Below are 17724 nucleotides of genomic sequence, written 5' to 3' on the forward strand. Positions count from 1 at the left end.
ATGGGGCAGGAATCTGTACTGTCTAATTCACTGCCACATCCACAGTGGTTTACAACAGTGCCTAGCATGTATGGCACTAGGTATTTGTTAAATTAACTCACAGGATCAACCAGTACAAACAGAAATACATACTTGCAATGGGAAGTGAAGTCATTTACTTAGGAAAGCACACAACTGAAATCTTTTCCCCAAAAGAAGGTGGTTCCCAAAAAAGCAATTGCATTAAGGAGGCATTTACATTTGTTCTTTTGTCACCACCCAGCTTTAGAATAAAAATGAGTGATTTTCAAAAGAAAATTTCCCTGTCTTAAACTAATATAACCAGAATACCTTTCTGGCTGTAAATTTAATTATATTGTACTTGAGTTGTAATAAGAACACTCTTGAAAGTAAAAGCCAGAGGCATATGAAAATGAATTCTAGGAATTCATGTACCTGGAATCCTAGGTATGGAGTCTAATAAATTCATGAACAAGTTAGTTAATATCTCTGAAATACTTCATAGGTTTACTCTGTGAATAAAATTAGACAACATACACAAAGTACTCAGTGCAAAGACCAAGTAGGAAACCACCAAAGTAATTCAAGGGGGAGGTGGTTAGAAGCTAAAGCAGGACAAAAGACCACTTCCCCTGAGATTCTAACAATCAAAGCAAATATTTTAAAAGACACAAAGCCCCACATACATGTCCCTTACAATAAGTATTCACTAGATGTTAGTTTATCTATCCCTCTTTTTCAAAACCTTGAGTGAAACTGTCCAATTATCAGGTTGTCTAGCAAGAATAATATAGACTAATATCTGTATAAAAGGAAGAATAATAGGTATAATCATTAATTAGGAACAAACAAATTGGGAGCAAGGCATTAAGGCCACAGAGACTAAGGCAAGCAATGGCATCAAAAAAAGAAAAAAAGTAAACACTGTGGTGAAAGGCATAAGGACAATAATTTTTAAAAAAGCAGCTTGGAACCAAACTATGGAGAAGCTTGAACACAAATTACCTTAATTCTATAAACAATGGGGAAAAAAATCAATATATATTTTAGAGTAAAAAACGGAAGGGATTAGACTACACTTTAGAAAGATGATTCTGCCAACAATATAAAAAGGAATAAAAGGCAGACAGGACTGGAGGTGGGGTGACCAATTGTACAGTGGCAGTCAACACTCAATTTTTTACCGTTACAGGTGGAAAAAAAAGGCAAAGTCCTGTGCATAACAGACACCACATGAGCCTGCATTTTCATTTTACAGAATCATGGTTAAAAATAATTTAAGTCTAAATACAGTGAGGGATCTTGGATTGAATCCAAGGATAGGAAAGGATAATAGTGGAAAAGCTTGTGAAATCCAAATAAGTCTGTGCTTTAGTACAAAGTACCAAGCTTAATTTCTCAGTTTTGAGAAATGGTCTATGATCATGTAAGTTATTAACCTAAGAGGAAGCTGGGTGAAGGATATACAAGAACGCTCTGTAATATTTTTAGATTTACAGAAGAATTGCCAAATTTTCTCAAGATAAATTTTTCTTGAAAAACAGCAAATCATCTTCCCACTACAAAAAAAGAAAGAAAGAAAGAAAGAAAGAAGTCTCTATGTAGATAAAAGTGTCAAACTCAAAGGACATAACTCTGAGTAGGGCCCCAAAGAAGTATTCAGGAATTGAAGGAAAGAAAGAATGGAAGGAGGGTAGCCATCACACTCTAAGTTTAATAATCCCTTAAGTGCCTGAACTATCTGGAATTATCTATAGCCCATAAAATGGCTTCTGAGATGCATGAGCCCCCTAAAATTTTATGAGAATATCTATGTGTATTTTTCTGAAGTTTTGTAAAACACTTAAGAATCAGTAATTAGATATAAAAAACAGACAATCCAAACTAACAGAAAATAGAACTATCGGGAATTCCCTGACAGTCCAGTGGTTGGGACTCTGCACTTTCACTGCCATGGGCCAGGGTTTGATCCCTGGTCAGGGAACTAAGATCCTGCAAGCTGCATGGCGTGGCCAAAAGTAGAAAAATAAAAAAGAAAATAGAACTAAGTATAACTTTCTAACATTGATATGACAAATCTCAAGTTAAGAAAAAAGATAGGTTCAACATATAAAAAATGCAAGCAAAACTACAATCTAAATATAAAGGAAAAATACTGAAAACATAGTTTCAATGAAAATGGCATAGAATTAGTATTTCTTGATTTCATACAAATTTATAAGAAAACTATAAACAACCCCAACAGAGTAAAAGTAGAGTAAGGATAGACAATTCACTGAAAACGAAACAGAGATTACACAATAGACCACCACCTAACAAGCAGAAAGGCCAGCTAATCTATAAAATCAAACTTTCTTGAGCCCATCACAGAGCTAAGGTCCTAAAGCAGTAACATGAGCTGCTTCCAAAGAGTGACAAGTCCCACCAAGAAAAGTCAAGACATGTGAATTATTTCCCTTTAGTAAAGCCTGGGAGGAAGAGATGGCTGCAAGAAAAACAGGAAGAAGAAAACAGCTTTAAAGTTTTGAAAATTCTTCAAGGCTGAGTGTGGACTAGTGTGACAGGTGAGTATCCCTGGGAACCCAGACGTGAGGAGCTCTGCGCTCACTCACAAGCAGGCCTACGGGAGGTATGCAGAAGGAACGTGAAGAGCAGGTCTGGAGACCAGAGCGCGCTCCCTCGGTGGCGCGCAGCACAAAGCTCTGCCCGCTCCCTGCAGCACTGTCTCATCCAAGACAAAAGCCTTAGGCTGATGGGGGAGGGCAGGAAACCGCTCCCCACCCGACCCCTAGCCTCCCAGGGTCTGCTGTTTTGGGGGAGGGGTAGAAGCAAGTATGGTCTGCCAAAAGGAGGTGGAAGAAACTCTCTTGGCCCAGGATCCTGAACCGATACAAACCAGGGATCTGCACGTGAGGAGCAGAAAACTCACCCTCCAAGACCTCCCAGGTCCAAAGAGAGGCTGGCTACCATGCAGAGAGGGGAAGCAACACTGAGGAAGACCCACTCCAAGATCCAGAAGCAGAGGTCCTGCTTAAGGCTGAATCTGGACCAGCAGAACTGAAAACCACCACTGCTCCTCCACCATGAGCTTAGCACTAAGTAATAAGCAAGAGTAGTTTACTGCTGTGAGAGAGGAGCAAGAGCCTGGAAGGGGACCCCTTCTGTGGTACAGGCATATAGGGAATGCTAAAAGCTGAGGACGGAGCAGAAACACTGGGGAAAACCCTCCAGCAGGCCAGATCCCACACTAAGCACAAGGAAAACAGCTCACCCCTGGAGAAATGTGAAGCGGGTGCTGCATGAAGAATAACTATAGAATAAGGAAACCCTAACCCTAAGCTGAACTACTTATTAAACTAACTCAACTCACTACACTAACAGTGTGACAGAAGAAGCATAAATGCCCAAAGCATAAATACCACTTACCTCAATCTCTACGGTTCTTCCAGACACAACACCCAGCATTCAATAAAAAATTAGGACACATCAAAAAGAGCAAGAAAAAACACCCACTGTTAAGAAATACAGCAAGATCCAGAAACGACCCAGAGGTTAGAACCATCAGGCAGGACTTTAAAATAATTAAAATTACTATGTTAAAAGATCTAATGCAAAAGTGGACAGCATGCCTAAAAAGATAAAGGCTTTCAACAGAGAGATGTACACTATACTAAAAACAAAAAAGATAGCCAAATGATGATAGAATTTTTTAATAATCAGAGTTTAAAAATTCCTCCTATGGGCAAATCAATATATTGGATACAGCTAAGGAATCAGTAACTTTGAAAATAAGTGAATAGAAATTAATAAAGCTGAAAAGTTAAGACAAAAAAGGGTGAAAGAACAGAGCATCTTTAGGCTGCGGGAAAATATTATATTTTCTAACATATGCGTAACTGGAGTCCCAGAAGGAGGAGAGGGAATAGGACAAAAGAAATATTTGAAGACATAATGGTCAAGAGTTTTCAAAAACCAATAAAAGAATAAACTACCAACCCAAGAAAGTAAAAGAACTCTGAACTGAGAGAAATCGACCTAAATATACTGAAAGACCTATAAACTTTGTACTAAAATGGCTGAAAACCATAAAGACTAAGAGCAAATGTTGAATTTAGGCAGAAAAAAAAGAAACATTATAAAGAGAGGGGGAAAAAAGAAAAGAATCACATCAGACTTTCATCAGAAACAATGCAAACAAGAGGACCATGGAACAACATCTTTAAAGTACTAAAAGAAAAACACCTGTCAACCCAGAACTCTGCCCAACAAACACATGAAAAGATGTTCATCATCACTAATTATTAGAAAAATACAAATCAAAACTACAGTGAGGTACCACCTCACACCAGATGGAATGCCCTTTATTAAAAAGTCTACAAATAATAAAACGCTGGAGAGGGTGTGGAGGAAAAGGAACCCTCTTATGCTGTTGGTGGGAATGTAAACTGGTGCAACCACTATGGAAAATAGTATAGAGGTTCCTCCAAAAACTAAAAATAGAGTTGCCATATGATCCAGCAATCCCACTCCTGGGCATATACCCAGACAAAACTGTAATTCAAAAAGATATACGCAGCCCAATGTTCACAGCACCACTATCTGCAATAGCCAAGACATGGAAACAACCTAAATGTCCATCGACAGATGAATGGATAAACAAGATATGGTATATACATACAATGGAATATTAGCCATAAAAAGGAATGAAATAATGCCATTTGCAGCAACATGGATGGACCTAGAGATTATCATACTAAGCAAAGTTAAGTCCGAAAGAGAAAGACAAATACCACCTTACATCACTTATATGTGGAATCTAAAATACGACACAAATGAACATATCTACGAAACAAAAACAGATTTACAGATATAGAGAACAGACTTGTGGTTGCCAAGGGGGAGGGGGGTGGGGGAGGAAAGGACTGGGAGTTTGGGATTAGCAAATGCAAACTATTATATATAGGATGGATAAATAACAAGGTCCTACCGTATAGCACAGGGAACTATATTCAATATCCTGTGATAAACCATAATGTAAAAGAATATGAAAAAGAACATATATATGTATAACTGAGTCACTTTGCTGCACAGCAGAAATTAAACACAACATTGTAAATCAACTATACTTCAATAAAATTTTTTAAAATGTATCCTATGCCCTCCCCCAAACATCTTTTTAAAATGAACAAACAGATGAGAAAGATCTGATATAAAGCCTTTCCAAACTCAATCATCTGTGCCTCCCAGTATGCTATGTATACATTGAAACTATGGTTTCTAGGACACTTTCTAGGAGTTATATACTCTAATTTCTATCACCTACAATGTAAATTCCTCAAGGACAGAAACACAGCTGGTTAAGCTCCGTAGTGCCAGTGCCCTAGAATGTGACTAACTACAGTAGCGGGCTTTTAACGATATCGGATTGATGATGGATAATGAAAGAATGAATAATGAAGGGATGAGAGGGAAGCCAGAAGCAGAGCAATAGGACTAGCTCAAGAGCTCAGAAGTTGGTTAGCCAACAGAAAAATGAAGAAGGGCAGAAAGATGAAGTACGAAACCTTCTGGGATTAGGTCTCATTGACCTGCAGAGAGTACACCAATACATATGAAGAAAAACATCAGAGCAGGGCAGTTAGCAATTCATTTTATTTCTATCTATTCAGCTAAAATGCTTATGTAAGGGAAATAAATTAGGAAAGCAAGTCCCAGACTAATCATCTGGTAAACATTTTATAATATGGAAAAATTCAAAGGCTAAACATTCATAGTATATTCAGATATAGGTAATTTTTATTTAAAAGTTGTATGCCTAGTATATCCAGTAAGAAATACTAGATGAAAGAGTTTTATGGTAATAGGATTTTAAAAGTCAACAGTGGGTTGAGAAATCACAAGCCACAGTTAGGACAGAATGAGGAGCAATGATACAACGCCGACTGTGTACCACCATATCAGGAGTTCCTGTGCAGCACTGAACAGCAAAGGCAGGAACCCCATGACTGGGGAGAAAGGAACTACTGACCCCCACATGAAGGCCAGATCCTCTTCAGCTAAATGAACTGTGACCCTCCACTAGGAAAGGGGAAGTATGGAGAAAGGAGCAGAGAAGGGAAGAAAAATAACTTCTAAAAACTGAGATTAAACTAAACTCAGAGAATCACGCACCTAGTGGGCCTGATAACATCAAACCTCTTTACGTTTCCATATGTTCAGGAACGAGACAATGGTCGTTATGTCCTGGAACCTTCACCTACCTAAAATTCAACCATAAGATGTCATCAAGTTATCACAGGGGAAATCTGGACTCTCTAAATGTTTAGGAAAAGTTAAATACATTATGTAACTCAACTTTAAAATATACTGATGCCAAGTTGTAGAGCTGAATAACCAAGGCTGAATTTCCTCTATAAGGCATTTGTGTGTTAAAATTACAGGTAAAATAAAAGATTGTTTGTCTCTCAAGCCTCCTGTGGTTTAGACTGACTGGAATATTTCACATGTGATACATATATGGTGCCCCCCACAGCACCTAACACAGTGACACACATGCACAGAAAACCGTCAGTGCTATAAAGAATTTAAAATGCACGTATTCAGCACTTAATGTATTCAACAACACATTAAAAGGATCATAAACCTTGATCAAGTGGGATTAATCCCAGGGATGCAAGGATGGTTCAATATCCACAAATCAATCGATGTGATATGCCACATTACCAAGATGAACAATAAAAATTATATGATCATCTGGATAGAGGCAAAAAAGCTTCTGACGAAGTTCAACATCCATTTACGGTAAAAACTCTCAACAAAGTGGTTATAGAGAGAACACACCTCAATATGATAAGGCAATATATGATAAGCCCACAGCTAACAGCATACTCAATGGTTAAAGCATTTCCTCTAAGATCAGGAACAAGACAAAGTTGTCTACTCTCACCATTTTTATTCAACATAGTAATGGAAGTCTTAGTCACAGCAATCAGACAAGAAAAATATATAAAAGGCAACCAAACCGGAAAGGAAGAAGTAACACTGTCACTGCAGATAACATGATACTTTACACAGAAAATCCTCAAGACACTACCAAAAACTACTATAGCTAATCAACGAATCTCGTAAAGGTGGAGGACACAAAATTAATATATAGAAATCTGTTGCATTTCTATACAGTAAAAATGAGCTATAAGAAAGAGAAATTAAGAAGATAATTCCATTTACAATCACATCAAAAAGAATAAAATAGGAATAAATCTAACTAAGGAAGTAAAAGACTTCTTCTCAGAAAACTATAAGAGACTGATGAAAGAAACTGAAGATGACACGAACATGCAAAGATATACCTTGGTCATGGACTAGAAGAATTAATATTGTTAAAATGACCACACTACCCAAGGCAATCTACAAATTCACTTCAATTCCTAACAAAATACTAATGGCATTTTTTACAGAACTGGAAAAAATAATTGTAAAATTTGTATGGAAACACAAAAGACCCCAAACACCCAAAACAATCTTGAGAAAGAAGAACAAAGCTGGAGGTATCATGCTCCCTGATTTCAAACTATACTATAAAGCTACTGTCATCAAAACAGTATGGTACTGGTACAAAAACAGACATAGATCAAAGGAACAGAACAGAGAGCCCAGAAATGAACCCACACTTATATGGGCAATTAATCAATGACAAAGGAGCCAAGAATATACAATGGGAAAAAAGACAGCCTCTTCAATAAATCATTTTGGGAAAAGTGGACAGCTACTTGCAAAAGAATCAAGCGGGAGCAGAAGCAAGAAGAACTACAATCCTGCAGCCTGTGGAACAAAAACCACATTCACAGAAAGACAGACAAGATGAAAAGGCAGAGGGCTATATACCAGATGAAGGAACAAGATAAAACCCCAGAAAAACAACTAAATGAAGTGGAGAGACGGAACCGTCCAGAAAAAGAATTCAGAATAATGATAGTGATGATCCAGGACCTCGGAAAAAGAATGGAGGCAAAGATCAAGAAGATGCAATAAATGTTTAATGAAGAACTGGAAGAATTAAAGAACAAACAAACAGAGATGAACAATACAATAACTGAAATAAAAACTACGCCAGGAGGAATCAATAGCAGAATAACTGAGGCAGAAGAACGGATAAGTGACCTGGAAGACAGAATGGTAGAATCCACTGCTGCGGAACAGACTAAAGAAAAAAGAATAAAAAGAAATGAAGACAGCCTAAGAGACCTCTGGGACAAGGTTAAACACAACAACATTTGCATTATAGGGGTCCCAGAAGGAGAACAGAGAGAGAAAGGACCCGAGAAAATATTTGAAGAGATTATAGTCGAAAACGTCCCTAACATGGGAAGAATAGCCACCTAAGTCCAGGAAGCGCAGCGAGTCCCATACAGGATAAACCCAAGGAGAAACACGCCGAGACACACAGTAATCAAATGGGCAAAAATTAAAGAAAAATTATTGAAAGCAGCAAGGGAAAAAAGACAAATAATACACAAGGGAACTCCCATAAGGTTAACAGCTGATTTCTCAGCAGAAACTGTACAAGCCAGAAGGGAGTGGCATGATATACTTAAAGTGATGAAAGGGAAGAACCTACAACCAAGATTACGCTACCTAGCAAGGATCTCGTTCAGATTCGATGGAGAAATCAAAAGCTTTACAGACAAGCTAAAGCTAAGAGAATTCAGCACTACCACACCAGCTCTAAAACAAATGCTAAAGGAACTTCTCTAAGTGGGAAACACAAGAGAATAAAACAACCTACAAAAACAAACCCAAAACAATTAAGAAAATGGTCATAGGAACATACATATCGATAATTACCTTAAACATGAATGGATTAAATGCTCAAACCAAAAGACACAGCTTGATGAATGCATACAAAAACAAGACCCATATATATGCTGTCTACAAGAGACCCACTTCAGACCTAGGGACACATACAGACTGAAAGTGAGGGGATGAAAAAAGATATTTGATGCAAATGGAAATCAAAAGAAAGCTGGAGTAGCAATACTCATATAAGATAAAATAGACTTTAAAATAAAGAATGTTACAAGAGACAAGGAAGGACACTACATAATGATCAAGGGATCAATCCAAGAAGAAGATATAACAGTTATAAATATACGTGCACCCAACATAGGAGCACCTCAATACATAAGGCAACTGCTAACAGCTATAAAAGATGAAATCGACAGTAACACAATAATAGTGAGGGACTTTAACACCTCACTTACACCAATGGACAGATCATCCAAAATGAAAATAAATAAGTAAACATAAGCTTTAAATGACACAATAGACCAGATAGATTTAACTGATATTTATAGGACATTCCATCCAAAAACAGCAGATTATATTTTCTTCTCAAGTGCACACGGATTATTCTCCAGGATAGATCACATCTTGGGTCACAAATCAAGCCTCAGTAAATGTAAGAAAATTGGAATCATATCAAGCATCTTTTTGGACCACATCGCTATGAGATTAGAAATGAATTACAGGGAAAAAAATGTAAGAAAGACATGGAGGCTAAACAATACGTTACTAACTAACCAAGAGATCACTAAAGAAATCAAAGAGGAAATCAAAAAATACCTAGAGACAAATGACAATGAAAACACAACGATCCAAAACCTATGGGATGCAGCAAAAGCAGTTCTAAGAGGGAAGTTTATAGCTATACAAGCCTACCTCAAGAAACAAGAAAAATCTCAAGTAAACAATCTAACATTACACCTAAAGCAACTAGAGAAAGAAGAACAAACAAAACCCAAAGTTAGCAGAAGGAAAGAAATCATAAAGATCAGAGCAGAAATAAATGAAATAGAAACAAAGAAAACAATAGCAAAGTTCAATAAAACTAAAAGCTGGTTCTTTGAGAAGACAAACAAAATTGATAAACCATTAGCCAGAATCATCAAGAAAAAGAGGGAGAGGACTCAAATCAATAAAATTAGAAATGAAAAAGGAGAAGTTACAACAGACACCACAGAAATACAAAGCATCCTAAGAGACTACTACAAGCAACTCTATGCCAATAAAATGGACAAATTCTTAGAAAGGTATAACCTTCCAAGACTAAACCCGGAAGAAACAGAAAATATGAACAGACCAATCACAAGTAATGAAATTGAGACTGTGATTAAAAATCTTCCAACAGGGCTTCCCTGGTGGTGCAGTGGTTGAGAGTTCGCCTGCCGATGCAGCGGACACGGGATCGTGCCCCGGTTCAGGAAGATCCCACATGCCGTGGAGCAGCTAGGCCCGTGAGCCATGGCCACTGAGCCTGCGCATCTGGAGCCTGTGCTCTGCAACGGGAGAGGCCACAACAGTGAGAGGCCCGCGTACCAAAAAAAAAAAAATCTTCCAACAAACAAAAGTCCAGGACCAGATGGCTTCACAGGTGAATTCTATAGAACATTTAGAGAAGAGCTAACACCCATCCTTCTCAAACTCTTCCAAAAGGTTTCAGAGGAAGGAACACTCCCGAACTCATTTGATGAGGCCACCATCACCCTGATACCAAAACCAGACAAAGATACTACAAAAAAAGAAAATTACAGACCAATATCACTGATGAATATAGATGCAAAAATCCTCAACAAAATACTAGCAAACAGAATCCAACAACACATTAAAAGGATCATACACCATGATCAAGTGGGAATTATCCCAGGGATGCAAGGATTCTTCAACATATGCAAATCAATCAATGTGATACACCATATTAACAAATTGAAGAATAAAAACCACATGATCATCTCAATAGATGCAGAAAAAGGTTCTGACAAAATTCAACACCCATTTATGATAAAAACTCTCCACAAAGTGGGCATACAGGGAAGCTACCTCAACATAATAAAGGCCATATATGACAAACCCACAGCAAACATCATTCTCAATGGTGAAAAACTGAAAGCATTTTCTCTAAGATCAGGAATGAGACAAGGATGTCCACTCTCACCACTATTATTCAACACAGTTTTGGAAGTCCTAGCCACAGCAATCAGAGAAGAAAAAGAAATAAAAGGAATACAAATTGGAAAAGAATAAGTAAAACTGTCACTGTTTGCAGATGACATGTTACTATACATAGAGAATCCTATATATGCCACCAGAAAACTACTAGAGCTAATCAATGAATTTGGTAAACTTGCAGGATCCAAATGCACAGAAATCTCTTGCAGTCCTATACACTAATGATGAAAAATCTGAAGGAGAAATTATGGAAACACTCCCATTTACCATTGCAACAAAAAGAATAAAATACATAGGAATAAACCTACCTAGGGAGACAAAAGATCTGTATGCAGAAAACTATAAGACACTGATGAAAGAAATTAAAGATGATACCAACAGATGGAGAGATATACCACGTTACTGGATTGGAAGAATCAATATTGTGAAAATGACTGTACTACCCAAAGCAATCTACAGATTCAATGCAATCCCTATCAAATTCCAAATGGCATTTTTTATGGAACTAGAACAAATCATCTTAAAATTTGTATGGAGACACAGAAGACCCCGAATAGCCAAAGCAGTCTTGAGGGAAAAAAACGGAGCTGGAGGAATCAGACTCCCTGACTTCAGACTATACTACAAAGCTACAGTAATCAAGACAATATGGTACTGGCACAAAAACAGAAACAGAGATCAATGGAACAAGATAGAAAGCCCAGAGATAAACCCACACACCTATGGTCAACTAATCTATGACAAAGGAGGCAAAGATATACAATGGAGAAAAGACAGTCTGTTCAGTAAGTGGTGCTGGCAAAACTGGACAGCTACACGTAAAAGAATGAAATTAGAACACTCCCTAACACCATACACAAAAATAAAGTCAAAATGGATTCGAGACCTAAATGTAAGACCAGACACTATAAAACTCTTAGAGGAAAACATAGCAAGAACACTCTCTGACATAAATTACAGGAAGATCTTTTTTGATCCACCTCCTAGAGTAATGGAAATAAAAACAAAAATAAACAAATGGGACCTAATGAAACTTCAAAGCTTTTGCACAGCAAAGGAAACCATAAAGAAGACGAAAAGACAACCCTCAGAATGGGAGAAAATATTTGCAAACGAATCAACGGACAAAGGATTAATCTCCAAAATATATAAACAGCTCATGCAGCTCAATATTAAAGAAACAAACAACCCAATCCAAAAATGGGCAGAAGACCTAAATAGACATTTCTCCAAAGAAGACATACAGATGGCAAAGAAGCACATGAAAAGCTGCTCAACATCACTAATTATTAGAGAAATGCAAATCAAAACTACAATGAGGGGCTTCCCTGGTGGCGCAGTGGTTGAGAGTCCACCTGCCGATGCAGGGGACATGGGTTCGTGCCCTGGTCCGGGAAGATCCCACATGCCATGGTGCGGCTAGGTCCATGAACCATGGCCGCTGAGCCTGCGCATCCGGAGCCTGTGCTCCGCAGCGGGAGAGGCCACAACAGTGAGAGGCCCGCGTACCACACACACAAAAAAAAACTACAATGAGGTATCACCTCACACCAGTTAGAATGAGCATCATCAGAAAATGTACAAACAACGAATGCTGGAGAGGGTGCAGAGAAAAGGGAAACCTCTTGCACTGTTGATGGGAATGTAAACTGATACGGCTACTATGGAGAACAGTAGGGAGGTTCCTTAAAAAACTAAAAACAGATTTACCATATGATCCAGCATCCCACTACTGGGCATATACCCAGAGAAAACCATAATTCAAAAAAGACACATGCACCCCAATGTTCATGGCAGCACTATTTACAATAGCCAGGTCATGGAAGCAACCTAAATGCCCAATGACAGACGAATGGATAAAAAAGTTATGGTATATATATACAATGGAATATTACTCAGACATAAAAAGGAACGAAATTGAGTCATTTGTTGAGACGTGGATGGATCTAGAGACTGTCATACAGAGTGAAGTAAGTCAGGAAGAGAAAAACAAATACCATATATTAACGCATGTAGGTGGAACCTAGAAAAATGGTACAGATGAGCCAGTTTGCAGGGCAGAAGTTGAGACACAGACATAGAGAACAGACATATGGACACCAATGGGGGAAAACTGCGTTGGGGTGGGGATGGTGGTGTGCTGAATTGGGCGATTGGGATTGACATGTATACACTGATGTGTATAAAATTGATGATTAATAAGAACCTGCAGTATAAAAAAACAAAACAACTAATACTAAACTTTCATTGGGTTATTTGTATGGAAATATGTTAATATAAATGTTTCAGACATTACATGAAATTTCTAAAAATCTTATATGTTCTGGTATAATGTTATAAGTCATAATTCTAGTTATTACTTTAAAATGTATATCTCAGAAATAACTAAATTTCCTTGTCACTTGCATTATTATGAACTTTCATCAAATCTTTAACCATGGTCATTCTTAAGTCTTTTGTCATTCACAGACAGTTCTGGGTGTACTCTGAGGCTTTTGCAAAAATGTTCCTATTAAAGGGTTTCATCTTCAAGGAATTCATGGAAAAGACTGACAAGTACAGGTTTCTGGTAACTGACTATACTGCTGAACTGAATGAATAAGCATTTTCAGAACTCTAATGGAAAACTGATGAACTCATAAAAGTGCTAACAAAAGATCAACATAAAAAAAAATTAATTACATGGGACTGAGTGAACTGATGAGGATGATTATAATTTTTGTGACTTTCTGTCTGAATTTAAAAAAAAAAATCCCACAAGGACTCAGAGGCAAAAAATATACAAATCAATTTTCACTGCAAAGTAAAGGAGCTGTTACAGTGGATTATTACTGGACTGAATGTCAATATTATGACATAGTATGAGTGTGTTTCGTGTTTGGTAATTACATTCATTGTTGCTTTTGTTGTGGTCATCCATTTACAATGCTTGGTGTCAGTCTATCTCTTGTAAAAATAAAATACATCGTGTGTGTCTGTGTGTGTGTGGGTGGGTGTGTGTGCGAAAAAATAATTATTTTAAAAAAAGAATCACACTGGGACTACTTTCTCACACCATACACAAAAATAAATTCAAAATGGGTTAAAGACTTAAATGTAAGGCCTGAAACCATAAAACTTCTATAAGAAAACATGGGCAGTATGCTCTTTGGTCTTAATAGTATTTTTTTTTTAAGCTATGTCTCCTCAGGCAAGGGAAACAAATGCAAAAGTAAACAAACGGGACTACATCAAACTAAAAAGCTTTTGCACAGCAAAGGAAACTATCAACAAAACAAAAAGGCCACCTACTGAATGGGAGAAGATATTCGCAAATGATATAGCTGGTAAGGGGTTTATATCCAAAATATACAAAGAACTCACACAACTAAGATCAAAAAAAACAAACAGGGCTTCCCTGGTGGCACAGTGGTTGAGAGTCTGCCTGCCGATGCAGGGGACACGGGTTCATGCCCCGGTCAGGGAGGATCCCACATGCCGCGGAGCGGCTAGGCCCATGAGCCATGGCCGCTGAGCCTGCGCGTCCGGAGCCTGTGCTCCACAATGGGAGAGGCCACAGCAGTGAGAGGCCCACGTACCGCAAAAAAAAAAAAAAAAAAACCAAACAATCCGATTAAAAAATGGGCAGAGGATCTGAGGATCTGTTTTTCTAAAGAAGACATGCAGTTGGTGAACAAGCACATGAAAAGATGCTCAACATCACTAATGATCAGGGAAATACAAATCAAAACCACTATAGAGATAACACCTCACACCTGACAGAATGGCTATTAACAAAAACACAACAAATGACAAGTATCGTCGATGATGTGTGGAAAAGGGAACCCTCATACACTATTGGTGGAAATATAAATTGGTGCAGCCACTATGGAAAACAGTATGGAGATTCCTCAAAAAATTACAAATAGAACTACCATATGATCCAGCAATACCTCTCCTAGGTATTTATCCAAAGAAAATAAAAACACTAATTAGAAAAGCTATACACACCCCTATGCAGCATTATTTACAACAGCCAAGAAATGGATGCAACCCAAGTACCCATCAATAGATGAATGGATAAAGTTGTGGTATATGTATATAATGAAATATTACTCAGCCATAAAAGAGGATGAAATCTTGCCATTTATGACAATATGGATGGACCCACAGGATACTACACTAAGTGAAATAAGTCAGACAGAGAAAGACAAATATTGTATGATTTCACTTTTATGTGGAATCTAAAGAACAAAACAAATGAACAAACTTAACAAAACAGAAACAGAGTTATTGATAGAGAGCAAAAAGATTACCAGAAGAGAGGGGACTGGGGGAGGAAGAAAGAAATAGGTGAGGGTGATTAAGAGGTACAACCTTACAGTTGCAAAATAAATGAGTCATGAGTATGAAATATACAGTGTGGGAAATACAGTTAATAACTAAGTAATATCTTTGTGGCAACGTAACTAGACTTATTATGGTTATCATTTTGAAATGTATATAAAACATCAGTATGTTGTGTAACAGAAACTAACACAGTGTTATAAATTATACTTCAAAAACAAATGAACATACAAACAAACTCACAAAAAAAGAGATCAGATTTGTAGTTACCAGAGGCAGGGGGTGGGGGGAGAGGAAACTGGATGAAGGCTGTCAAAAGGTACAATCTTCCAGTTATAAGGTAAATAAGTACTAGGGATGTAAGGTACAACATTATAAATATAATTAACACTGCTGTATGTCATATATGAAAGTTTCTAAGAAAGTAAATCCCAAGGGTTCTTATCACACACACAAAAAATTTTTTTCTATTTCTTAAATTCTCTACCTATGTGAGATGATGGATGTTCACTAAACTTATTTTGATTATCATTTCGTGATGTACATAAGTCAAATCATTATGCTGTACACTGTAAACTTATACAATGCTGTATGGCAATTATATCTCAATAAAATTGGAAGAAAAAAAGAATATAAAATACAAATGTTACTCCATATTACCACCACCCTTTTTTTGGAGGGGGAATGTTATGAGATGGATATAATTATTCTCTGGGGATTCCCTCTTGGACCTCCTCTTACCCGTTCCTGTAGAAGTTCCACAACCTGCTGGATACAGTCATTTACATCACAGGAGTCTGTTTTCAGCACCAATTCCGGGGCCTCTGGTTTTTCATATTCAGAATCAATCCCAGTGAAACCTATAAAAGGTAAAAGATAATAGAGGGAGTGGAAATTAAAATAGGTTTGTTTCCTCAGTGCAAGTCTCTGCTATGCTGAAGTTCATATTTATGCTGCCCCGTCTAAGTTACGGGGTTATAATATTGAAACTTCTTTCCTGGGAGAAGATTTCTAATTAAACTTTTGTTTCTTCTTTGAACACAAACAGTCGATCCTTCTTATTCGCAGTAGTTCTCTTCAATAAGTTGCCACACACACAAAATTAGTGAATACTGAACCACTGCTTCTAAAAGAAATGTGGGTTTGGTTTCCTGTGGGCCTCTAGTCACCAAATTTTTGTCAACCAATTAATATATTTGTTTTATGAGTGTTTCTGTTTAAAGACACCTCATTTCATATATAGTACTGATTCATTAACACCGAACTCATGGCCAACAGCACCAGAACTCATGTCTGAACAAAGCTTATCTAACACATGTATTTTCTCCACAAGGCAGGTCAGTCTTCCTGCCCTTGGGAACACTGGACAGTACTTCAGCACTGTGCCGGGGGGTCATTTTAAACAGCAAAATCACCAACAAAAAGAAAAAAAAAAAGTAAAACACATGGCACTAAACAGGCCATCAAAAGGACACTTCTTGGGCTTCCCTCATGGAGCAGTTGTTGAGAGTCCGCCTGCCCATGCAGGGGACATGGGTTCGTGCCCCGGTCCGGGAAGATCCCACATGCCGCGGAGCGGCTGGGCCCGTGAGCCATGGCCGCTGAGCCTGCGCGTCCGGAGCCTGTGCTCCGCAACGGGAGAGACCACAACAGTGAGAGGCCTGCGTACCAAAAGAACAAAACAAAACAGAAAAGGACACTTCTTTACAGTATGAGAGCTGATACACAAAAGCTCTGTTCAACTTCAGCTGGGAATGTATATTCCGGGTGACTAAAATTCTGCTGCTCTGTGTGTGTCTACAAGTGACAGCCAAAGTACTGTGGGTATATGGATGTGGGGTAACAAATTTTAGTGAGTAGGCACACTTGCAAATCTGGAATCTTCCAATAATGAAGATTGATGATATTTCTATCACCCTTCCTTTTTTCTGTTAAGTAAATGCCTACATTGCCTGTGAAGAAAACAGGAATGAATACCAAGTAATCCAGAGCATCCCATTTCTCCACGGGAACACAGGATATAGTGCCGAAACCCTGGGCAGAAAACCAAACTCGACAAGATTTTTTTCCCTCTCAGTGCAAAAACCAATGCCAAGTCAATCTGTCCATTATATTCACCAGGATTATCTACAGCCGAATTGAAGCTCTGCAGGGTTCTTCTGCCATCACATGAAGTGTTCAGGCAAGACAGATGAACTACTATTAGCTTAAGCAGAACATAAGCAAGGAATCCTGTTATATCACCAAAAATGTTCCACAATCAAATGTAACCCATTTAGATATTAACCACTATTTAGATTTTCCCTATCTGTACATGTGCTACCGTGTAACTGCCTAGAAGAGAAAGAACACCTGATGTTAACCACAGAATGGGCTGGCTGAGCTGAAGATATG

The 17724-nt window shown here is 37.9% G+C and overlaps 1 protein-coding gene across 5 annotated transcripts in view; it reads right to left on the minus strand.

Moving 5' to 3' along the window:
• Positions 1-17724, minus strand: part of PAPSS1 (3'-phosphoadenosine 5'-phosphosulfate synthase 1) — a 108757-nt gene that overhangs the window by 63633 nt on the left and 27400 nt on the right. For all 5 annotated transcript variants that reach the window (XM_060148561.1, XM_060148565.1, XM_060148564.1 and 2 more), the window contains one exon: positions 16072-16190. In XM_060148561.1, coding sequence (XP_060004544.1) covers positions 16072-16190 — 119 coding nt within the window. The remainder of the gene's footprint in view (positions 1-16071; positions 16191-17724) is intronic.

The sequence above is a fragment of the Lagenorhynchus albirostris genome, chromosome 4 (genome assembly GCF_949774975.1).
Source record: "Lagenorhynchus albirostris chromosome 4, mLagAlb1.1, whole genome shotgun sequence".
Taxonomy (NCBI): domain Eukaryota; kingdom Metazoa; phylum Chordata; class Mammalia; order Artiodactyla; family Delphinidae; genus Lagenorhynchus; species Lagenorhynchus albirostris.